Source organism: Chelonoidis abingdonii, chromosome 11 (assembly GCF_003597395.2).
Source record: "Chelonoidis abingdonii isolate Lonesome George chromosome 11, CheloAbing_2.0, whole genome shotgun sequence".
NCBI lineage: Eukaryota > Metazoa > Chordata > Testudines > Testudinidae > Chelonoidis > Chelonoidis abingdonii.
The window spans coordinates 37484043-37507811 of record NC_133779.1 but is presented as its reverse complement, the minus strand read 5'-3'; the positions used below and the strand labels follow the sequence as shown (position 1 = coordinate 37507811).

General features: G+C 57.6%; 2 protein-coding genes across 2 annotated transcripts in view; both read left to right on the top strand.

Moving 5' to 3' along the window:
- RNF126 (ring finger protein 126) overlaps positions 1-23769 on the top strand; it is a 395779-nt gene that overhangs the window by 288095 nt on the left and 83915 nt on the right. The window lies entirely within an intron of this gene.
- SHC2 (SHC adaptor protein 2) lies at positions 536-19117 on the top strand. Its single transcript, XM_032762885.2, has 12 exons — positions 536-1093; positions 6907-6977; positions 8942-9002; positions 9367-9486; positions 10386-10439; positions 12016-12067; positions 12984-13110; positions 14205-14385; positions 15371-15437; positions 16473-16613; positions 18480-18781; positions 18928-19117. The coding sequence occupies exons 1-12, from the start codon at positions 536-538 to the stop codon at positions 19054-19056; spliced, it is 1863 nt and encodes a 620-aa protein (XP_032618776.2). The 3' UTR covers positions 19057-19117.

Below are 23769 nucleotides of genomic sequence, written 5' to 3'. Positions count from 1 at the left end.
TGGCAGAGACAAGGAGCAGGAGAGCAGCAGTGAGTGCATGTGAAAGTGATCAGGCTATTTTCCTAGTGCCCACGGCCCTTTAGACCCACTCCCAGCTAGCTTTGCGGGGAGGGAAAGTGGGAAGGTGGAAAATCAGCCATCTCCCCACTCTGGCCTTTAACCCCGGGGCTTGCTGTGCTAGGCAAATCCACCCCAAGAGGTGCTGTGTGGACCAGGGCCTCCCTTCTTTGCCCTTTGCATGGGGTGAGCGAGCCCCTGGCTGGCCCCGGCCGGGCTCCTCTCTCTGCCTCTGTCCAGTGCTGGCAGATGGCTGTTTATGTCGTGGTGGGGCAGCGCAGGCCAGGTCTGCAGCAGCCAGGCTGCTGGCAGATGAGCAATAACACCATGACATCATTGTGTGAGTGGAGCCTCCCTAGAGAAGAGTGAGGGGTGGGGGCCAGAGGGGGGCAGGCGAGCCAGCGAGCAGGAGAGAGGAGCGCAGAGTGAACCCGGCGAGCACTCTAAAAGCACTTAGCCAGACACGCAGCGGCAGGGCATGCTAACGGAGCCCAAGTATGGTCGCTTTCGCAATGGCTCAGTGACGCCCTCGGAGGACCCAGCCATGAGCAGCAAGGTCGCGGCAGCCACCCCGGCCCCCTCGCCGCCCGCCTCCCTGGCCCACTCATGCCCCACGCTGGGCGAAGCCCACTTGCCGGAGGAGCAGGAGGCCGTGACCACCTTCTGCATGCTGATCCCCAAGATTCCCCAGTGGAAGTTCTCCAGCGCCTCCGGCTTCCTGAGCCGCAGCCCTTCCAGCGCCAGCAAGGACCTGTCATCCCCGGCTAAATCCGGGGGCCCCGGAGAGGCAGAAGGTTCCTCCTCCGGCCTGGCTGCTGTCCTGAGCGCCTGTGAGCCTGTCTGCCACTCTCCTTGTTCTCTGCAGGTGATGAACCGGTTCCGAGGAGGGGGAGGGAGGAAGGCGGCTCGGGTCGAGGGGGTCAAACTGGCCGGAGAGGAATGGAACCGGAAAGGTAGCTTCATCAATAAACCGGCGCAGGGCTGGCTCCATCCGGACGAACGGGTCCTGGGACCAGGGATCTCCTACATCGTCAGGGTAAGCCCGTTTCTCTGGCCCCCCCTCCCCTCGATGCCCACCACTGTCCAGGGCTGAACGAACTCCCATGCTGACTGCATCTCTGCAGCTGGGATTGAACCAGGAGTCCACTGCCTCGGCACTTGGATCCCTGGGCTCCTCTGTCATTAGGGGCTGGTAGCTGGGAACGGGAAAGGTGCCCCCAGCCATGGGTAGAGGAAAGTTTGGGATGATTCTCCCCCCCACTTCCCCAGAGTTTTCAAGGCTGCCTCATTTCAGTTCTCTCTGTTCAAGGCCTCAAAACCGAGCCATCACCTTGCCCTGGGAGGGGTTGGTGTGGCATTGTCAAAGGCCGTCACCATGACACCACGGTAGCTGGGACGTAATTACGACTTGGGCCCTTTGAGGCAGCCTGGCCTTGCCCAGGTGATTACAGATGGTTTAAAATGAGTGCACTGCTGCTTAGCCACATGAAACCCATACTCGATTGCCAACAGCACTGAGACCTTGTCCTTCACTGGGCAAGGATCTCCGGCCACTTCTTGATGAACTGAGCCCTAGGGTGGCGGGGGGTATTTTTACTCCTCCCCCATGCCAGAAATGGGGAAACTGAGGCACAAAGCAGGGCTGGTCGCACAGTGACTCTGTGGTGAAGGGAGGAGCAGAATCCAGCTCTCCTGACTCGCAGCCCAGTGTGTCAACCCTGAGACCATCACCAAAGATCCACAGCCTCCTACTGCTCTCCTTCACCCCGTTTGACGCCACTATCATAGACTTCAGTGGAGTTACTCCTGACTTGTGCCAGTGTCAGTGAGGGCAGACTCAGCCCTGCTTGAGCCACCCCTTAAGCATCTCCTAAGTGTCAGCTGGGACCACAGCATTCCCTTAAGCATCCCCTCGGCTCAGCCGTGTGTATAGCTCGGCCAAGGAAGGAGGGCCCTGTGGATAGGGTGCTAGGCTAGGACTTGGGGAAATTGGGTTAAATTCCCTGCTCTGCTATAGACTCCTTGGGTGAGTCACTTAGTTGAGCCTTGCCTCAGTTTCCCTGTCTATACATTGGGGATAATAGCCCTGCCCTGCCTCACAGGGGGTTGTGAGGATAAATGCATCAAAGATAGGGAGGGGGTCAGTTACTATGATGATGGGCTGGTTTCCAAAGGGCTCGGTTGGGCCTGGCGCACCCTGCACTCTAACGTACTCACAACCCCATCCCCTCACAGGAAGCCACTGTGGGGCAGATACACCAGCAAGACCCCCCCCGACCCCCCCCGTGACTCCCATTCTTAAAACTGGGGCCTATGCCTGACCATGGAAATGGTTTTGCTGTGGGGGCTGGGGTGGGGGTGTCCTAGTCTTCATCTCCCATGCAAACGCCGCTGGACCTGCTGCTGTGGTCTGGACCCAACACAACTCCACTGATTTCATTGCTCCTAGGTTCTGAGAGCCACCAGAGGAAACCTACCAGCCTGCAGGCCAAAGGAGGCCCCTTTGGGCCCATCAGTGCTGGCTGAGGTGGTGGCCAGGTCTCCCCGCTGCTTTGCACGGGTGTAACTGCTGACACCAGGTCAGGCAGAATCAGGCCCTAGCGGTTAGTTGAGAAAGGAGAGAGATTTGCCTCCCCACTCCCTGAAAAGCATGAGCCAGTCTCCCTAGCAGGGTTTGAGGCGTCCGTGGCACATTCTGGTGGGCCCCCATTCCCTCTCCATCCAGAATTGCTTGCCAGGAGCCCCTCACTCAGAGCGTCTATTCCCCAAAGGCCTCCCGGGGCCACAGCTGGCTCCCACAGCATTCACAGAAAGATGCAGCTTCGAAGCAGGCTCATGCTCCTCGACCTAGGGGTTTACAAACCCTGGCCCAGACTCTCAAAGGTATTTAGGCAGCTCGGGCTCTTGAGCTTCCCCCTGCACTGAGCTCCTGTGGCCAGCCCAAGTCTCCTCCTGAACCACAACTTCCACCCTGCTATTTTGAGCACGCTAGCTCAAGCAGAACTCGTGTGCATCTGTCCACCAGCGCTGGGAGGCTCGCACCCAGCTGCAGTGCAGACAAACCCCATGGGAGTCAGGTGTCGAAATACCTCTGAGAACCTGGGCCCAAGGTCCTGATCTCTGGTCCGCCCACACAGCTAAGTGTGCAGGATTGGGGCTGGAATAGCCAGACCGTGTAGACGCATCGATACACCAGAAAGCCAGGGGCTGGAAAGGCAGGTCTCCAGCTGGGGAAAAGTCTGCTGCCACAGCACTGGAGGGATCTTCCTGGAAAGGCCTTGTGGCAGATGAGTGTCCTAAATAGGAGTGGGAAGGTTCAGAAGACCCTCCTGTTTCCCAGTGTCTCTGGCCCTGCAGCTGGCCTGGCCCCACCAGAGCAGACTCTACCCTTACCCCAGAGGTAGCTGGATAGCAAGAGACAATGGAGGGGGCAGTTTAACAGACTTCTTCACATTGGGGGCCTCTGCTCCAGCACTGAGACTGGGATCTGAGTTCAAATCCCCCAGGCTTCACAGGGGATGAATCTGGGCCCACCATAAAAATAGGGCCAGCTGTGAAGTTCAGATCTTGGGCTTTGGTTTACGCCTATCTGCAGGGTTACCCGCCCCCCACCACACACCCTAGCCCAGGGGGTGATTTTGTGGAGTGGGTTTAATGTGGTCCACCTCTCCAGATGATCCAGGGGTTAGAGCATGAAGATGGGAGGCAGGACTCCTGGGTTCTAGCCTGTTTTGGGAGGGAGTGGGGTCTAGCAGCTGCAGCACCAGACTTGGAGCCGGGACTCAGGGGTTCCATTCAGATCTCTGCCACTGATTTGCTGCCTGATGTTGGAAAAAAAAAAAATCACATCCCCTGTGCCTCAGTTTCCCCATCTGCAAAATGGGGATAGTAATCATAAATACCTACTTCCCAAAGGGGTTGTGAGGGTTCATTTGTGAAATCCCCTTGAGATTCAGGGGGTGCTAGGTGCTATGGAGGTCAGTCTCAACTACAGTGCTCTGAGCTCCAGGGTTGGTACTTTTGGGACTGGAAGGGGGAGACACTTGTAATTGAATTTGCTGATGGCATTTGGCTCCTTGTCTTATTCTCAATTTACTTGTGGTAATTTACAACTGCAGGCGAGATGGAAGAGCAGGGCAGCATGTTTCCGGTTAGCCTCTGTCTCTCTCCTCGCTCTGCCCCATCATAGATCATCAGATGTTTGATGTGTGGGACAGTGGCTGAGAACTAACTGATTTAAAGGGAAATGCGCAGAGGTTAACTCCTTCAGTGTGGGCAGTTTCTACAGGAGGAGGTTGACAGAAGACAGAGAGAGGGGCATGGGACAGAGAGAGAAAAGAGATGCATTGATAACGGTGCCTTTCCTTACCAAAGGATCCCAAAGCACTTGCTGTACAGCTCTCTTTGCCCACCACTGAAATGCAGCCATCGCTGGGGTGGAATTTAGCCACTACACTGTAGTGTAGAACAGGGAGCAAAGAAGTCGAAAGGGGATACCACGAGTCTCCGCAGCAGCTGGAATGCCAGTGGGGGAGAGCACAGGGCAGGAGTCAAAGCTCAGGGGTGGGAAGAAGAGAGCATGGTCCAGTGGGTAAAGCACCAGCCTTGGAGTCAGGAGAGTCACAGAATTTAATGCCAGAAGGGATTATTATGATAATCGCGCCTGACTCCTGAGCAATAGGCTGGAACACCTCCCCACAGCCCATAATTCAGCTGACAGACCTAGCTCTGCCACTGCCTTGCCTGGCAACCGAGGGCAAGTCACTTATGACACTGTCTCGTTGCCTCAGCTTCCTCCTTCTACAAAATGGGAATAAAGGCATTTATTTGCAGGGACCTTGGGAGACTGAGACTTATTTGAAAAGGCTGGAGGGGGAGGAGTGGTATCCTGTGCTGGAGGGAGCCATCCAAGGGCAAAGTCCCATTATCGCCAGCACAAAAACATTGGAGTATCCTCCTGCATCGGTCCCACCCCCCCAGAGTAGTGGCACAGCAGAAGGTAGGACCATCAGTAGGGCACTGTCCTGTCTCCCCCCTTCTCTGTCCTCCCCATAAGGCAGGACATTGAGGGGGAGCAAGCTGCTGCTTGGCTTTGAAATGAAAGTAACTAGAGCTGGTAAAGACACCCCCCCCACCCCGCCGCTCTAAGGGGCAAATCAGCACAGGTCAAGGCAGCTCTCTCAGTTTACGCCAGCTGAGGCTCTGGCCCCAGGTGTCCACCCATCAGAGAGAGGCCAGGATAAAGGTCCTGATCCTGAGACCCAGGAGCGTTGGGGTTGCTCAGAACCCCTTAGACTCAGTTCCTCCGTCACCCATGCGCAGAGGATGTACATTTTAATCACTGCTAGCAAGGGACAAGCAGGCAAGCGCTGCAGGAGGTGAGCACCTGGCAGGATATCTCAGTGAATTTCTTTCTGGCCCTAAGCTTGCCATGGCCCTAATCAGCGGCCATACATTTTGCCTCCAGAGTTTTCTCCTGGAGTCCTGCCAAGCCCATTAAACTGACCTCACTGGCAGTGCCTGCTGGAAAGGCAGCTAATGCACCACTGATGAGAGGTGGGGGCTGGGAGGGGGGCTGAGTGACGTTCCCAGCTAGGGGGTTGGCCCCCATGCAGACGGAGCTGGAAATCATGGCTATGTGGTGGCTGTTTAGCAGCTAGTGAGAGATATTTTGTGGGTATCAGTCCGGTGCCCAGAGGGCAGGTGTCTATGCTGCACAAAGCCCCATGGCAACTGGCACTAATTGGCCCCCTTGCTAGCCACTTCAGTGGAGAAGCCAAGGCCTGACAGCAATGGAGACGGAGCTTGCTCTTAGAGACAGGCTCCCTTCCAGCTCGGGGCTGAGGCCTGCCAAGTGGGTGGTGCATGGGCAGTTTGCCTGGATGCTGTCTGCTCTGTCCCTGCTCTGTGCAGACAGAAGGCTGCAGAGCTGTCAGCCTGGCCCCCTTCTCCCTGGCACCGACATCGTCAAACCAGTCGAGGGGCCCAGTTGATCAGGAAAGTGAGTTATGAGCTCGATCTGCTGAGGCGGGGCAGGATTAGCAGCACACGAGACCAACCTCACAGCGTAGGCCCTCATACGCTCTGGCTCAGCTAACCCGCCGCCCCCCTGCACTCTTAACCCTACTGCAGCTGCCGGTATGACGACCTGCCCCTCCCAGCCACGTCACTAGACAGGTCAGCCCTGCCCAGGGTAACAGAGTCCCATAGACAACGTTCAGGAAAGCACAAAACAGAGAGATCTTGGCAGCAGCCAGGCTCAGCATCCCACCTCCTTCCTTCCAGGCTGGCCCCAGCTGCAACCCACCGGCGGGTACCGGGCTATGGTCAGCCCGGGGGCTGCTTTTCTAGCCTCCCCAGAGAGTTCTGACGTGCCCCCCAGCTGGGCTAAAGGATGGGAGTCCGTACATGAAATGTGCTCAGAGATGCCCTCTCTCTGCACCCCTTGCTGGATTCCAGAGCCCAGGCTCCAGCCCAAGCCTGACCCAAGGGTACATCTACACTGCCCGACCCGGTGCCACGGGTCCTTCGCTGCAATGTAGACGTACCCTTAGGGGGGACTCCTGGGCCACAGCTCCATTCCTCACCCCTGGGAGCATCTCTGCTGCCCCCTGCTGACTCGGTGCAGTTAGGTGAGGGGATGCAGAGAGCCTGGACTCGCTACGCCAACAACCCTCTCGCCTCCCTTCCCGCTAGTGACCCGTGCTGAGGCCCCCAGGGCTCCGAGAAGACAGAGGGGTTTGTGAATTCCGTAAGCTGCTCGGGGTGAGCTAGCTCCCATTCCCCCGTAACCTGGGGATCTGAGCCAGGCACTGCAGCCTGGCTGATTTCAACCCCTTTCTCTTCCAGTACATGGGCTGCATTGAAGTGCTGCGCTCCATGAGATCTCTTGACTTTAACACCCGGACGCAGGTTACCAGGTAAGCACCTCCGGGCTCCCTGCCCTGGACCTTCTGGGGTTCTCCTTGATTTCCAGATGAATGCACCGGCTTTCCAGAGATTCAAGGCTGAGAAAGCCTGCGGGATGGGTTCGTCTCCACCTGCCACCTCAGGCGCAGCACAGAGCTTGCAATCCAGTCAACGGCCTGTCTGACCACTGGCACCACACCATGCCATAGCACAGATCATGGGCCCTAAGAGAACCCCCTGGCTGACCGCTGGCACCCACACCACCCCATAGCCCACAGCATGGGCCCTAAGGAACCCCATCTAACCCCTGGTGCCCACACCATGCCATAGCACACAGCAGGGGCCTTAAGGCCCCCCGGCCCTGTCTGACCTGGCTCTCTCTGCCCTCCAGCTGGTCCGTGTTTAGAAGCAGGCGATGTACAGCCACTCTCAAACCAGGCACCTCACTAGTGTTCTGTGATGCTCACAGATCCGGACAGGTGGGCATGACCCCTCCACACTGTGGGGAGTCTCAGCACAGAGGTCGAGGACCGAATGGCTCAGGGTGAACACAGGGCAAGGGTGGGGCTATGGGTGCCAGACGGCATGGAGGGGACAGCATGGAAGCTGACACTGTTGTCCTGGTCTGGATGGCAGGTCTCCTGTCTTCAGGGCTGGCTCCCCTTCCCCGCCCCTCAGCTCCCCCAGACACCCCAGCTGAGAAATCCCCATGTGCCTTCCAAATAAAGGCATCGGCCCGGAGCACTCAGGGAAGGTATGTGGGAGGCAGGTTCTGCTGCAGCAGCTGTCTGCAAACCAGACAGGTAGCAAGAGAAGCTGGGGCTGGGGGTAGAACTGCAGAGTTTCCTGCCTGCTGATGCAGCGTAGGGTGGCCACAGGCAGATCGATAAGAGGCAGAGGGGGAGGAGGAAGGAGCCTCCAGAGCAGATTGCCAGCCATGGCTTATTGATGATCCTGTCCCTGCAGCGATGTGGGAGCAGAAGCAGCACACGCCGGGAAGCAGGGAGAAGCGAACAGGAGGAGGGCGAAGGCGTAGGGGGACACGCATGGAGTCTGAGTTGTGCAGCCCCCGTCCAAGTTCTGGGGATGGGGACCAGGTCCTTGGGAGCCGTCTCTCTCGGGCGTGTGGATTCTGTGGGCTCGGGGAGCAGGCCGAGCTTCTCAATGGGACTCAGGGCCCCGCCGGCTCCATGTAGCTTCTGCATGTCGGCCGAGCGCCATATTTACCCTACCCCAGGGCCGGGGGACCAGCAAGCAGGACAAACGCTGCAGGCACCCAAACAATGAGGCTGAGCTGGGCTCCGGTTTGGGGGGCTCTCACTCAGCTCACTAACAAAGGATGCCTTGGGAGGTCCCCCCAGCTCTGGGCCGTGGCTGGTGGGCTTCTCAGTGCCAAGCAATGCGCCGCTGAGCCAGAGGCTTCTCCCCTTGGCAACCAGGCTGCCTAGTGCAGCAGCTGCAGGTGGGTGCACAGGGCAGGGGCATGGACGGATGGTTATCACATGACTTTATGCCTGTGCCTTGCCGCGCTGGGCAGTGCCCCATTGGGGTAGTGGCCCCAGTGGCACAAATACACCACCTTGATCCCACGCTACCCCCTCCTCCTAGAGCCGGTCACTGGCCCTGAGACACTGGGGAGGGGAGCACTGGCCGACTGACACTCAGGAGGAACCTGAGCACCAAGCACCTGGTGTTTAATTATTAAAGCCCTTAGCATGGAGAGAGCCAGAGAGAAAGGGCTGCTGGATGTCAGTGCAGGGTCCCCACAACAATCCTGCCCTCCCCCCCTCTTTCCCAGCCAGAGGTGACAGACCAGCTGCCCCTGCGCCAGCTGTCATTGCAAGGGTCCCTGGTGCAGCCCCCAGGAGGCAGCATTTTAGCAGCAGGGGTAGGGGGTGAGGTTAGATCCCACTGACCCAGTCTTGCCATGAGGGCTGGAGGATTAACCCCAGCCTGCTTGATTCTTTGCTTGCAGGGAAGCCATCAACAGACTGTACGAGGCCGTGCCTGGGGTGAAAGGGGCCTGGAAGAAGAAGGTGGGTAATTGTGCCTCAGTTTCCCCATCTGTAAAACAGGGCTGATGATGCTGACTTAGCTTTGCAGACCCCGAGCAGACATGGCTAAGGGTTAAGGCAGGTTCAGGTTCTGGGATCTCTCCCCCAGGATCTTCGGTTCACTCGCCCCTGGGAGCCCCTTCCCAGCACTGTTGACCTGTGTAGAGTGGTTGTCTGCAGACAGGAAGCTGGACACTTCACTGACTGTGCCTGCTCTGGTTCAGCTCAGTAGAGTTGCAGAAGCTTCCTGCACTGTCCCCCATCGCCCTGTCTGGTTAGCTGAGCGCAGCACCCAGCATTACCCCAGATGAGGCGATGACCTGCCAGCCCTTTTCTCCTTCCCCAGGCACCCAACAAAGCCCTCTTCTCCATCCTGGGCAAGAACAACCTGCGCTTTGCTGGCATGAGCATCACTGTCAACATCTCCATCGACGGGCTCAACCTCATGATCCCCACCACCCGGCAGGTTAGTGCCCACCCAAGTGCTCCGCTCGCTCCCCTGGGGCATGGAGATCTAGGACCAGTTGGGGCAGGAACAGAGGAGAGGTTGCTTGCACCTCTCCTATCTAGTGGTTGTGGGGACTCATGCAGCCCCTAGCACATGTTAGAGCAGTCTTGTGACTGCTCTAAGTTGTGCCACGGCTTCTGGGCTAAATTCTGCTCTCAGCTTCACTGCTGTAAATCCAGTGTCATTCCCCAAATGCAAAGGATCCACTCTTGGGTGACAGAGAGGCACCCCACCACCTGTCCCTTTACAGGGGTGAGCCCAGCCCCTGGATTGGGGCCCCACCCAATTTGGGGATCAGCATATCTAGCTCTAGAGGGCGGGTGAGCAGCACTCTTGCTTATCCTCTGAGCACAAGGATAGAACAACTCAGGGTTACACAGGATGGGGAACTAGGGTCAGGGCAGGGATTAGAACTCAGGTGGGCCCAGCTACCAGTCAGGTGCTCCAACCACTAGGCCATCCTTTGCTCTTGCAATCCCCCCCATGTCATTTTATCCCCTTTAAACAGTCAGGCAAGCCGGTCAGGCTACACAGGGTGGCAACAATCTGGGAGCAGGGGAATTCCCGGGTGCAAACCAAGTAAGGAGGGGAAGCTGGCATTTCTGAACCAACCACGCTCACCAGCAGGAGGCAGGCGTGTCCATTCGATGAGCCGCAGCCTACACACCCTAGGCCAGGTGGGGTGGATACAGCCGGCCTAGCTCCCGCCCCACCCCAGCAGCAGAGGAAAGCCAGGACTGTTCCCAGAGCATTGACTTTCAGCGGGGGCTGGCGGTGGGTCGATCCCCACCCTCCCCCCACGCTATGGAGCCGCTGTGCTGAGCGAGATCTTTAATGCGTGCCTCTGTCCCCTGCAGATCATTGCTAACCACCACATGCAGTCCATCTCCTTCGCCTCGGGGGGCGACACGGTAAGGGCTGCCCTCGGCATGCAGAGATAGAGTCACTAGCTCCCCGCGGCCCCTCTCCCTTCTGCATCTCCTCCTCCCCCTCCATATCACCCCCTTTCCATCCCTCTCTTTTCTCCCCTCTGCCTCTGTTTCGTTGGCCTCTGGCCATGATCAACAGGCAGCAACAATCACGCTGCCAGTGGACCAGCTTCTGCCTGCTGCAACCTCAGTCCTGGGCACTGACAGCGGGGTGGGGGAAGGTTCCCACCTGGCTGGTATTTGACCGGCCTGGCAGGGTTTTTTTTTTTTTTTTTACGGCTTTGCCAGAAAAATAATTTAAACTGCCAGATTTTGTGTGCGTGGGTTTTTTTGGGTCTGAAGCTTTGCAGTGTCCTCACACAATGCTGGGACAGCTCATGTTAAAAGTCCAGCAAAAGATGCTGCTGTGTTCCCATTTCCACAGGTGTGTGAGGGAGGGTTTGAGGCACAGCGAGGAGACCTGCCATGTTTATCAATCTTGTCTGTAGCAGGTGTCCTCTCTCTAGATAGTAGAAGTGGCTGTTGAAGGGGGCGGGCGTGCATGCGCGCGCTGCGGAGTTGCTTTGTGGTTGGGGTTGTGGCAGGCCTGTTTTGTGGGGGGAGGTTGCCACTTTTTTGCATTTCAAAGATGGTAACCCTAGTCTGGGGGGTAAGAAGGCAACTCCCCTTCCCCTCAACTTGTTTCCATCCCAAGAGCTCAGGAGTCCTGCCTGGCCTCTCTCCCTCTCCAGCTGAGTCTTGCAACAGCTCCTAAGCTCTGAGGAGAGAGCAAAGCAGCAGGGAAAGGCAAGAGATAGCCAGAGAAATGCCTCTGTGACCGGTTGGTTCGTCAAGGCTCTCCCACAGAGGAGCATCTACCCCTGTCCACGAAGCAGTGACCTGCCATGCCTGGACTGACCGGGGGGGGGGGGGGGGCAGAGGGACACAAGCCGCTTCCTGGCCCCCATGTCCCAAGTGCACTTGTCTGCCAGAACAAACCCCCTTCACAGAACCTGACCCTGTAATGAGAGTCCATCCCCGGAGGCAACAGGCAATTTGCATTCTGCCCCCCTCCCCCATGCACACACTCAAGGATTGGGGCCTGGACCCCTGCTTCTTTCACCCCTAAAGCCCAGCCACCCCCTACATCAGCTCCTGCGCTGCCAGGGGTAGTATGTCCTCTATCTCCTCTTTGGGCTGCAGCCACTAGAGGGCAATGCTCCCTCAGTCAGCCCCAGGGAGCTGGTTCATTACAGCACGGGCTGCCCACTGGGCACGACAGAGGGCAGATTGCCCTGGGGCAACGGGGGGAGTCCCAGCACCGGGTAACCCTTGCTGTCTCTGCAGCGCTCCCAGGCCCTCCCCAGCCAAGGAGAGAGTCTATCAGAGCAGGGACCTACACCCATGTTACCCAGGGAAGAGGGATCTGCCAGCCCAGGGACCGTGGCTCATGCCCCTTTATACCCAGGTTCATAGCCCTGCCTCAAGCCTCTCTACCCTTAGCCCACAGGTCAGATCCCAGACCCCAGGAACGATAGCCACAAACCCCTTCCTTCCCTGACTCTCCCTTTCTCTCCAGGACATGACAGACTACGTAGCCTATGTCGCAAAGGATCCCATTAACCAAAGAGGTGAGCAGGGCAGAGCTGGGGGGGCAGAGGTGAGAGGACACAGGGGGGGTAAGCAAGCAGGATCAGGGCTAAACAGGAGACCCATACTGGCCAGAAGTCTGGAGAAGGGTTCTCTCCCCGCCACCCACCTCATGTGCATTTATTGTAACAGGGGAACTCACCGCCGGAGCACCCCCCCCATGCCAGCATGTGGCCTTGCAGGGATTCTTCCACTCTGGAGGCTCTTTTCCCCTGGATCTGCCACAGCTTCTCCCAGGGACAGCCCTGCTTCCGAGAGCCCCTCCATGAGGTTCTCCTGCCGGCTGTAGCCTGGGCCACAGCTTCTTTCCCCACCCCTTTCTCTCTCAAGCCTTTTGATGAGGCCCAGGTGTTTGCCATGCAAACACCTGACCCTATTAATCCCACCTCCTTAGGCTGGGGGCAGTTGATTATAGCTCAGGCAAAACTGGCCCCATTTCACCTTAAAGGGGCCTGTTACCCCCATGGCAGGAAGGGAAGGGGCAGAGCAGCTCACGGATGTTCCAGGAGGGATCCATGGTTGTGGGAGCTAATAAAAGGTAAGATGGGGTCGAACTGTCCGATTCGTTCCATTCTGCCACTGAAGGGGATGAGGAGGGTGGTGGCGGCGCCCAGTGGGTGAAAAGCTGAGCTGAGTCCAAGCTGGATTCGCTAGACTAGATTCCACCATGTTGAGAAAAAATGAACCTCAGCTCTGGACCCACCCTGGTTCTGTGACCCTGAACCCCAGCCTGAAAGGCTTTCCATCTCCCGCTGCCCCGGCTGGCTCCTAGCTGGGACATGGCCCCGGGAAGGTCAGGCTCCCATTCTGCTAGCACTGCCATATGTCACCCGGGGGGCTTGTGCATATTCCGGATGCCCCGCCTGATGTGTCTGTGTCTCTCCCCCTGCCGGGCAGCCTGCCACATCCTGGAGTGCTGTGATGGGCTGGCTCAGAGCATCATCAACACGGTGGGACAGGCCTTCGAGCTGCGCTTCAAGCAGTATCTGCACAGCCCCCCCAAGGTGGTGGTGCCACCGGACAGGTAGGGGCGGGGAGAGACACGGGGCCTTTTGGTGTTGCTGGGGTCACCCTGGCCCTGCACCTTCTTGCCGTATCCTGGGCAGCAATTCCCAGACATATTCCCAAAGCTTGTCCAGGTGAATGAGGCCTTGCAGCCTTCTACCCCCATGTTCATCCGTCCCTTACGCTGGCATCCCAGCCACTTCGTACTGCCCCCACCAGGTGCTCTCCAGACTCGGGGACAAGGTGACGTTCACACTGCCAAGCCTTCATGGAACTGCTTTGCAGTCACCACCTGAGCAGAACCTGAGATGCTTCAAGCCTCCAGCAGGGCTGTTGGTGGAAGAATGGGACCGTCCTCTGCTCGATGCATTGAGGTGTTACGAGTGTCACAGAGTCTGGGGGAGTCCAGCCCTGCACCCCTCTTCCTGGAACCCACAGTGACTTTTAGCCAGCCAGTAAAACAGAATGTTTATTGGACAACAGGAACACAGGTTACAGAAGAGCTTGCAGGCACAGCCAGGACCCCTCAATCGAGTCCTTCTGGGCTGTCAGGGTGCTTGGATCCTAGCTAGGATACCCTGAATTCCGCCCACACAGCCCCAAACCCAAACTCAAAACTACTCCCCTCCTGCCACTCCCTTCCTTTGTCCTCCTTCCCAGGCAAAGATGTTGACCTTTCCCCTCCCTTACCTAGCTCAGGTTACAGGCTCCGGTATCGCCATCCCCTAAAGTCCTCCCCTGCTCTCCCATTCTCCACACAGACAGCCCTACCCCATCACATCGAGTCTCTGCATCACAAGATACAGGGCCCTGCAGCATTCTCCATACGACTGTGGCTCTGGGGGCTGAGGTGCCCTGGCTGTGGATTCTGTTGCAGCTATGGGTGCTACGTCCAGGATGCTCTCAGTGCTAGGTGCTACCATGCCCTGTGTGCTCGATCATGAGATGCCCCAGCTCTTGATGCCCTGGGTGCTAGGTCTGGGGATGCTCTGGGTCTGGGTGCTCCAATAGCCTGGGATGCTAGGTCCCGGGACGCCAGAGCTCTGAGTGTAGAGTCGCCGTAGTTCTGGAGTCTAACCACATTCTCTAACTCCTGTATCCTCTGTCGCACAGGGTAATGGGGACCGAGGAATCCGCGTGGGGCGACGAAGAGGAGACGGCTGAACACGATTATTACAACAGCATCCCGGGGAAGGAGCCTCCTCTAGGGGGACTCATCGACTCTCGGCTCAGGCACAGGATGTTGCTGGGCCACGTGCACTCCCAGCCCTCCTGCGCCGGTCATTTCAGCCAGGTGAATCCTGCAGTCAGCACGCTTGGCTGTACATCTGCCCCAATTCCCTCCAGTCCTACAACCTCCCCACCCCACGGCTGCACCCACAACCTCCTGCGTTGAATCGAGCCTTTTCTCCTGATGCTGACAGCTGGAAACCAACCTCATTCTTGTCCCCATACAGGACTCCTGCAGTGAGTGCCTGTTCTCTGGAATAGCCTCTGGGGTCAGGGATGGAGGTTGGTCCATCAGGGAGAGCCCCATACAGGGAGAGCCTCTGGGGCTTGGGGGTTCCGTTGTCCAGCAGTAAAGTCTGTCACAGCCTCTGAAGGCTGCGTGGGATTTTACCAAAAGCTCCAGCCATTGAGTCATCGGTTCATTGCATTTAAGGCCAGAGGAGACCATTCAGTCCTCTGCACATCACAGGCCGCAAATCCCCAGATGAACATGCTGCAGCCGTCAGGAGACTAAATAATGGTGTGCAACAGGCAAAGAACAGGAGGGACAGAGGCGCACCAATCCCACGGCCCCTACACTGGCAGTCACTAAACCCCTCGATCTCTCACAGGCTGTGTCACCCCGTTACACAGAGGAGGGAGCTGAAGCGTGTGGGGGTGAAATGACTCGCCGCAAGCCGTGGAAGCATGGCTAGAGCTGAGTTTAGCACAAAGGGGTTTGTGGCTCTTCAACCCACGTGCTTGGAGACTGCAGTGCCACTGCAGGGGCTCCGTGGGGGGACCTGCTGCACACTTCCGTGTGACCATGAGCTGTGACCTCCAGGCTGTGTTTCTAGGCCTAGCAACTTTCTCCATTTGCCAGCAAGGGATGGAGGCCCTGAGGAGGCAGCGAGCAAAGCTGGGGTATCAGCTGTCCTCATACCTCCACCTAATGCATCTCCCTGTCCACTACCTGGGTCTCCAGATCACATTCCCACGTGTGGAGGGGAAACAAACCTCCTGTATCATGTGTGGTGCATGGACTGAGGTCTGATTCTTCTGCTTCACAGGTTGGATTTCCTGCCAGAAGAGACCAGAACAGCCACCCGGGCTCCCACTGGGACGGCGACGCTTCCGGTACGTGCTGCAACTTGAAGGCGTCATTTAACCCAGGGACTCACGTCCCTGCGGGTACTGTAATGCATGGCCCAAGGACTTGCAAATGCCTGTGGTGGGACCCTCGGAGATGGGCATCACTGTCCCTCGCTGGCCGGTTACGAGAAAACTAGCTGAGAATGATGCATGGAGCAGCTGCTTGGTGCGATGCCCCTTTTGCAAACCTGATTCTTTGGCATGATTCACACGGCCTGGCACGTCAGCTGATCCTTCCGCATCATCACCACATGGACTCCAGGGAGAACTGTCAGGGAGTGGGGGTGTTTCTAGTCACCAGTGAGGTTGTCCCCGAGTCTCCCCTGGATGGTACAGCAGCTGCTCCCATCAGAGATGATGTAGGAAGCTTGGTCACCTGCTCCTCCCCTAGCGAGTCAGGGTGAAAGGGCCAAAAACAGGGAGGTGAAAGGACCGGGGGGAAGGTGAGATTGGTGTAGGAGTGCGTGGCCAAGGAGAGGACAATCCTAAGGGGAGGAGCAGAGGGAAGTTCAGGCTGCATAGAGCAAGGAGAGCTTCCGAGCAGGGAGGAGTGTGTGAGGTGGAAATCACCTCCCCGGGAAGCGAAGGGGGCCCCCATTGATACAACTGGACAAGACACCAGAGGATAGAGCATAGGGAGTGATCCTAGCATGGGCGGTGGGTACCGTAGCTGAAGGAGGCTGTGTCTCCCCAAACAGCCAGGCCCAGCTCTCCTCTCCTACTTTCTGCTCTGCGTGTGGCTCCAGTCCCCCAGTGCTGGCCCCGGTGCTGTGCTGCCCACCTTCCCGGCGCTCCGGGGGGCTAGCCGGGGTGGAGGCTGGTGGCTGCAGTGAGGGGGGGCTTTGGGCTCCAGCAGGCAGTCAAGGATGAGGAGGTGGGGCCTCGGGCAGAAGGGGCAGGGCTGGGGGCTAGCCTCCCTCAGCCGGCGGTTCATGGCTCCTGGGGTGGCAGGCCTGGCTCCTGGGTTCCTTTGCACAGAGCCTGCCAGCACTCACTGCAGGGCACGGTTGTGTCTTCCAGGCCAGTCCTGCGACGGCTACCTCCAGGCAGACAGCCAGCCCCTCGGATGCCGTGACTACGAGGAGCACATGTACGTCAACACGCAGTGCCTGGATGGCTGGGAGCACGAGGCAAGCCCCCCCAAGGATCTCTTTGACATGAGTAAGACAGCAGCCTTGCTCGGCGTGAAGGGTGTGGGGAAGGTGCAGGAAGCTGTCAGGATTGCTGAAAGCCATGATCTCAGGCCTTGCTTTCCTCCCACTCTGGTGCAGGAGAGGAATCAGGTTCTCAGGAGGTGGCCAGACCTGAGCTTGCTTAGCTTGCATGCTCACAGCTCGAGGTTCACCCTGCAGCCAGACCTGTCTGCTAGGAGCATACGCCGGCAGTATCTGTGTCTCATCTGCATTTGAGAGGGGATGGGCTTTACTGGGAGGGGCGTTTTGTCTCCTGGTGTCAGGTGATCCATGCAGCAGCCATGCGCTTGGCCCGCCCAGGCACCAGGCTGAAGCCCACGTCACAGATGCCCTGCTGGGGGGCAGAGAGATTCCACTCGCAGCTCTGTGATGAACTTTCCCTTCCCTGCGTGAGGGGAGCTGCAGCGCCAGCCTGGCTGCCTTGTGGTAAGGTAGCACGCGAAGACTCCCGGGGCCATCCAGCCTGGGGGAGATGAATGCTTCTCGGGGTCATCCAGCCCCACAAGCTGGTGTGGGGTCAGAGAGTTAGGCCAGCCAGCTCCTGGCAATGTCAAAGCAACGCCTGGGGCCTTCACCAAATGGCTTTGCTGTCAACAGTGCTGTCGCCATCTGGCACGTGTTTAACGCTGCCCTCTCCTGGCTGTAGTCTGTATTGCTCAGCTAGGAGTCCTAGACTCTGTACTGCTCATGGGACTCCAGTGGTAGGTGCCTGTGCTTTTGAATCAGAAGCCGCGTTCCACTCCTGTTTTAGCCTTGCGGCCTCAATACGCAGCAGAGCGACAGCCTAGGGAGCCAGGGATTCGTTACTGTACCCTGCTCTCTCCTGAGCTCAGATCCCTCAACAGACGGTAATGAATTTACCCTCCACAGCCCTGTAAGGAGCAGGGATGCCTGTGTGATCCCCTTTCACAGGTGAGAAGGCTGATTGAGCAAATTACAAATGAGATCTGAAGTTGAGAGATGGAGAGCCACGGGCCCCAGAGGGAAAGCAGGGTCTCAAACTTAGATCTCCAAAGTGCTAGGTTCACATGGAACCACTAGGCCATTCTTCCACTGCGGGGCAGCCCCTCCCTGCAGTGAGTCTCTGAGTCTGTGTCAGCTGATTTGGGCTCGCCCTACCAGGCTAGAAATAATTGTGTAGCCACAGCTCAAGCCCGGGCTCTGAGGCTCAACCCCCCACGCCGGGTTTCAGCTGCAGCCCAAATGTCTGCGTGGCTATTTTGAGCCCTGTGAGCCTCAGTCTGTTGAGACTCGTGACTGCGGGTTGGGTTGATATTTTTTTGCAGTGTAGACGTACCCACAGTCAGGCCTGAGCTTCACACCCCTGCTGAATCGGGGCCCGTCGCACTGGGCTGTTCGTCCTTTTGCAGCATTTCACCTCGTCGCTTTGGTTGGGCCTAGGTGGTGATTTCCAGGGGTTAGTTGTGCTACAGAGCCCAGTTCCTCAGACGCAAGGAGGGGAGACAACTCCTCTGTCCCAGGAAAGCCCAGCAAACCACTCCATTGCGCACGCGTCTCCTTGGAGAAAGGAGGAGAGACCACAGCACATGTGGCAGATGTTACCTGTGTCACCCAGTGCCCCACCGGAAGATGCTCAGAGGCTGCAGTGACGGGCACGGTGTTAAGAACCTCACTAGAACAGAAGAGTGGGAGTTGCCTTTGGGCTTTGGCTCGAGGCCTTTAAAAGAGCTGGCCCCAGGTCCAGCAACGGGGGAATTCTTCCCAGACCCAGCTGGCAGTAGCTCTGGGGACCGGGGGCCCTGTGATGTGATCCCAGCTAGGGTAGCTGCTAGGGCCTGTCCCCTCCTTGCTTTATATTCCTGGCTTCTTGCAGGGCCCTTCGAAGATGCCCTAAAGCTGCACAAGTCCACGGTGGCTGGTGGGGCCAGCCCGCCCCTTGAGGACCAGTGGCCTAGCCCGCCTACCCGGAAGGCTCCCATCGCCCCCACAGAAGAGCAGCTGAAGCGGGAGCCCTGGTACCACGGGAAGATGAGCCGGCGAGACGCCGAGAAGCTACTGCAGATGGACGGGGACTTCCTGGTGAGGGACAGCATCACCAACCCCGGGCAGTACGTCCTGACAGGCATGAACAGCGGGCAGCCCAAGCACCTACTGCTGGTGGATCCCGAGGGCGTGGTAAGGACTGGGCTGGGCTCCCCAAACTCAGCCTGAATGTCCTTGATGGGCACCCCATCCCGCTTAGCCCCACGAGCCTCCTCTCTGGGTGGAGTGCTACTGGCCCCCGCCTGACACCCACCCCCTTCCCCGTTATGTTGCTCCAGGTGAGGACCAAGGACGTCCTGTTCGAGAGCATCAGCCACCTGATCAACTACCACCTGCAGAACGAGCAGCCCATTGTGGCAGCGGAAAGTGAGCTGCACCTGAGGCAGGTGGTGAAGAGGAAGCAGTGATGGCTGGGTGCGTCCCCCTGGCAGGGGCCTACAAGGGGCAGGCAGAAAACCAGGGGGCCTGGTTCTCTCCTGCCCTCACCCCAGTCAGAGCAGTGGGGAACCGACCGCCCCCTCTCTCCTCTGTGGGGGTGACCCAGCGGGGACAGGCCCGGTATCTACTGCCTCTTGGGCTGGGCTAACGGGGGTCGCTGGGAGTGAGATGCCCCCTGAGCATGCTGGGCCCCTGATGCTGTGATCCCTGACAGAATCTCCTTTCTCTCTGACCCAGAGCCCCCCAGGGACCTGGCTCTGTACCCTGAGCGCCTGCCCAAGGAGGAGAGGGGGGCCAGGTGAAAAAGCAAGCTACAGTCAGAAAGCCCCCCCCCACCTTCCCTAAGCAGCACCCACAGCCCCGTCTGCTCCTCCTCTTCCTTCACCTACTGACACAGTCACCCTCTCTTTTTCCCCAGGGGATCGTTTTCCCTTCCCTCCAGAACAACTTCCTCTTTCCCTCTCTCCTTCACTTGCTGCCACGCTCCCCCCTTCTCGCCCCCTACTCTGGACTCACGCCACCTTCCCTCTTGCCCATGGATGGCTGTCACTCACCTACAGGTTACTGCTGCTGTTCCCTCGCCTACAGACAGCGACCTGCGCCCGAGTCTCTTCGGTGGGCCCCTGTCCATTCGTGTTCTCTCTCCCACCTTCACCAGTGGAGTGCTGTCACATCCCCCCTCTCTCTCCTCCAGCCCTGTGCCATCTTCCATCTCTCTCTCTCTCGCTCTCTCTTACAGACTGTTGCTACATCTCCTCTTTCTCTCTTAGCTGCAGGCTGCTGCCATAGCCCACGCCGACTTTTTCACTCTTCCTCCTAGCCTGAGATGGAGGCGATGTATTTATTCTACACGTGCCGATAAAACTCCGACTGGGACGTTAGCACGGCTCTCCCCACCATCCCCACCAAGGAGCCCGGAGGACACAAAGGGAGCTCAGCTCTTTGCCGCGTACGTCCGACCAGGAGCACACAAAGAACAGATCAAACCTACCCCCGACTTCTTAGACTAGTAGTTAATTAAAGCAAATGAATTGTGAGCAGGGAGCCGTGCTCGGGAGTTGCTTGTAACCCCGCCTGGGCGCGGACTGTGGTCTACTGCCTAAGCGAGGCGCTGGGTGCCAGGACACCTGAGCTCTTTGCCACCACCTCTGCTGCTGACTGGCTGGGTGACCTTGGGCAAGTTGCTTCGCCGCTCTGTGCCTCAGTTTCCCCATCTGTAAAATGGGGAGGATGCTACTGACCTACCTACCTCGCAGGGGGTGCTGCGGGGAGGAGTTAGCTATAGCTGGTGTGGCCTTCTGAGTGCTAAATAGCATCCAGCTCAGCGGTTAGGTTTAGTCGCTGCTAGAGACCATCATAGGGGTAGGGAACCCCCTTTGGAGGTATAATTGGGTGTGTCGGGAGATGTCAGAAGCACAAGGCCCCATTCCCATCTGCAAGGAGAATAGGAGCCTCTTCCCCATCTCGCAAAACCTCCCAAGCCAACCCATTATAGTAACAGCTGCTTAGACTCCACTTTGCAGCCATGAGGGGACAATCTTGTAATTACGTTATCTGGCTGAGATGGCCCATCATTAGGGAAACAACATCAGATCTTATCAGCACTCTGCTTATTGAATCAGGACCGGAAGACAGAGGTTTGGACCTGGGAAGAGAGGACAAAGAGCGACACAAGTGAGGGTTTGGCCGTCCCACTGCTGGGACGAATCTCTCCTCCTGCACAGCTACCCAGGGGGTGACTTGGTGTCCACTTGGCTTCTGCCATGCTTCAGAGCCTCAGCCAGGCTCCTAGTACCTAGCCCGGGTCATGGGACTGCCCCTCCGCTCTGGCTGGGGTAGCCAGGTGCCTGCTTCCTTTGAATGATGGAAGATGAGACCTTCCCCAGAGCCTAAGCTTTGGAGACCAAGCACCAGCGCCTCCTTGGCCACCTGCTCCCAAGTGGCATCGCCTCAGGAGATGCCAGAGTCCTCTTCCAGCAGGGGTCCCTGCTCTTTGGAAGCTCCCATCTCCTCCAGTCCCACCCCAGAATGGAAAGGTACCTTCTCCAGCAAAGTGCGTCTTGCTCTTCTCAGGCACACAGTTCTGATTTTACAGGTTAATCGGCATTGAGCATCCATCAGCTGGGACCCACGGTGAGAAGTCCACTGAACGGCTGCAGCCTTTTAAAGGCTACACAGCGATTGTCTCTCCAGCGCGCTGGCATTCGGGGGAGCGTCTGACATGCAGCGAGGGGTTCGCTGGTTTGAATACATTTCTAATTAAATGTGGAAATGATCAAATGGCCTGAGTGTGATCTTGCCTCTGCTTGACAGGCCCCGGCGCAGCATGCGCCCTGGGGGAGGAGATGAACAGAGCCATCTGCCTCCGCTCTGGTGTGGGACAGCTGGTGCTCGGTGCAAACAGCTGCTCAGGTGAAAGCAGGCCATGACTGGTCACCCCTGGCTCCTGTGCCACCGTGGGGCAACTTTCACATACTATCCCATGATCCTCCACCTGGTCCAGACACTGAAGTTACCTATTGGCAGCATAAGCTCCCGAGTGGTTGGTCCCTATGGCCCATTCTGTCCTTGGCCTCATTGCCAACAGGGGCTTGGGAGCCGCATCCCTCAAGGCAGCCCTACCAGGGATTGAACTGGGGTCCTCCAGAACTAAAGGCATGAGCAGCTACAGCGTGAACTAACGATCCAAGCTGCCCCAGTGGGGGCTGTAGGAGACTCATATGCCCCGGGGAGATCAGGCACCGCGGGGTACACGCAATACACGGGTTTTACGTGCTGGGTCCTCCAGACAACCTAGCCAAGCAGACACTTTGTTTTTTAACGCCCTCTGGAATTCCGCTGCCCTCCCCCCCCACCCGCTCCCGAGCACCTGATTTCTAAAGGGGTTTCTGGCAGATTGATCCCAGCACCTAGTCCTTGCCTCCTTGATCCTGTGATCCACGCTGGGCATCATTGAAATTAAGAGGGAGCCCCCCTGAGCTGGGATCCAGGTTTGGATTCTGGATTCTCACTGGATCTGGGAGTGCCTAGACCTATGGTGGAGGCTTGGACCCATTACAGAGAGCTCAGCTGTGACATCTGCAGCTGGATCCAGGGTTTGAGCTCAGCCCAGGACAGAGAGTAGGGAAGCACTGTGGATTTCAGACCCCTACCCGGGATCAGATTCTCAGACGTGCAACCCCATTGACAACGTCAGAGTGTTTGGATCTAAGGTGGAAGGAGTTAGCTCCGGGCCATCGGCAGGGAAATGGGAGCTTGGTCATGTCCCGTGCATTTGTTAATGTTTGTATTGTGGCAGCTCAGGGCCTGGAGTGGGACCCCATTGTGCTAGAACAATTCGTGCACCACAGAGCTTGCAGGCAAGATTGGTCCCTGCTATATATTATCCAGCCTCTAGATCTGGTTTAGATTTAAATGACTCAGTTTAGGTGGCATCTACTCCTCCCCTTGGGAGATGCTTCTGCTGCTGAACACACAGCACCATTATTACAGCTGAGTCCACCTGCCCATGCCCCACATTGCTACTGGCACTCCATGGCAGCTTCGGTCTAGCACCCAGCGCATGGTTGAGCCAGAGAAGCAATCCACCCTCTTGCCCCAGGAGTGGGGGGGATCCATGGGCGGAGGGGGAAGATTGCACTGCCGCTGCCTGTACTGTGCCCATCCTGTGGATCTCAGAGGGCACTTGGATCAAGGTGGAGCCTCTCCAGGGGGTGCCCGCACCTCCCCCAGGGTGGCACTTCCCTGTCCCTGGCTGGCGGCAGAGTCAGGATGTTCCCCCACTAAGCCCTGTCGTCCAATTACTTTCTTCCTCCTCCAGCATGTTATAGCTCTGTTATTTTTACTCGTGCTGCCTTCTTGGGGGGGAATGAGAGGGAGAACTACTGAGATCTGGGTTCAAAATCTGCCACCCAGGTGCTTCCCAGTCCGGGTCTCTCTCCCTCTCATTGTGTAGTGCCTGGCGCCTGAGCCCCCACCTGCTTTTTTGGCAGACTAAAAGCTGCCACTCATCACAAGTTAATGAACGCTCCCATTCAAATGGGAGTGAAAACCCAGCAGGGGTGCCCACCTTGAGGCTCTTTTCTAAGCAGAATGACTCCACAAAAGGAGCAAAGCTCAAATGAACAGAGGCAGAAAAGGTCTGGTGGATCTTGCGCAGCCCAACGCTCCTACAAGCGGGTAGTGCCAGATCTCTGTTTAGGAAAATTGGGGGCATGCTTCCAAAGCAACGTGAGTACGTCTGAATCCCGCTCCCTCCACTTCATCTATCGCTGTGTCCAGATGAACTTTTAGGCCCTGATTTTCAAAGCTTTCGACCTGGCTTCCAGTCTCCTGGGTCTAGTTCTTTGCAAACTGCAGGCAGCATTTGGAGCACCAGGTTGATCGGCTGATGAGAGGAAGGATGGATGTAGTGAAGGAGAGCTGAGTGCTATGACTGGCTCTGCTACTGACCCCCTTTAAGGCCTTGGCCCTGTCACTTATCTCTCTGTGCCTCTTCCTCATTGACCAAAGGTGGCTAATAATACTCCCTTTAATACAAATATAATAACAACAAGAGCTACCTGAATGCAGAATCGCAAGCTGCTTCTGAAGAAACCCCTTGCTTTGTTTTACCATGTGTGGGGAGAGGATTCCCTCAGGCCGGGGACGCGGAGTCAATAAAACACCCTTTGGGCAGGCAT

Coding starts and splice junctions, on each gene's coding strand:
- SHC2 (XM_032762885.2), top strand. CDS start 536: ATGCTAACGGAGCCCAAGTATGGTCGCTTTCGCAATGGCTCAGTGACG. Junction 12,068..12,983: donor GGATCCCATTAACCAAAGAG/GTGAGCAGGGCA, acceptor CCTGCCGGGCAG/CCTGCCACATCCTGGAGTGC. Junction 16,614..18,479: donor CAAGGATCTCTTTGACATGA/GTAAGACAGCAG, acceptor GGCTTCTTGCAG/GGCCCTTCGAAGATGCCCTA.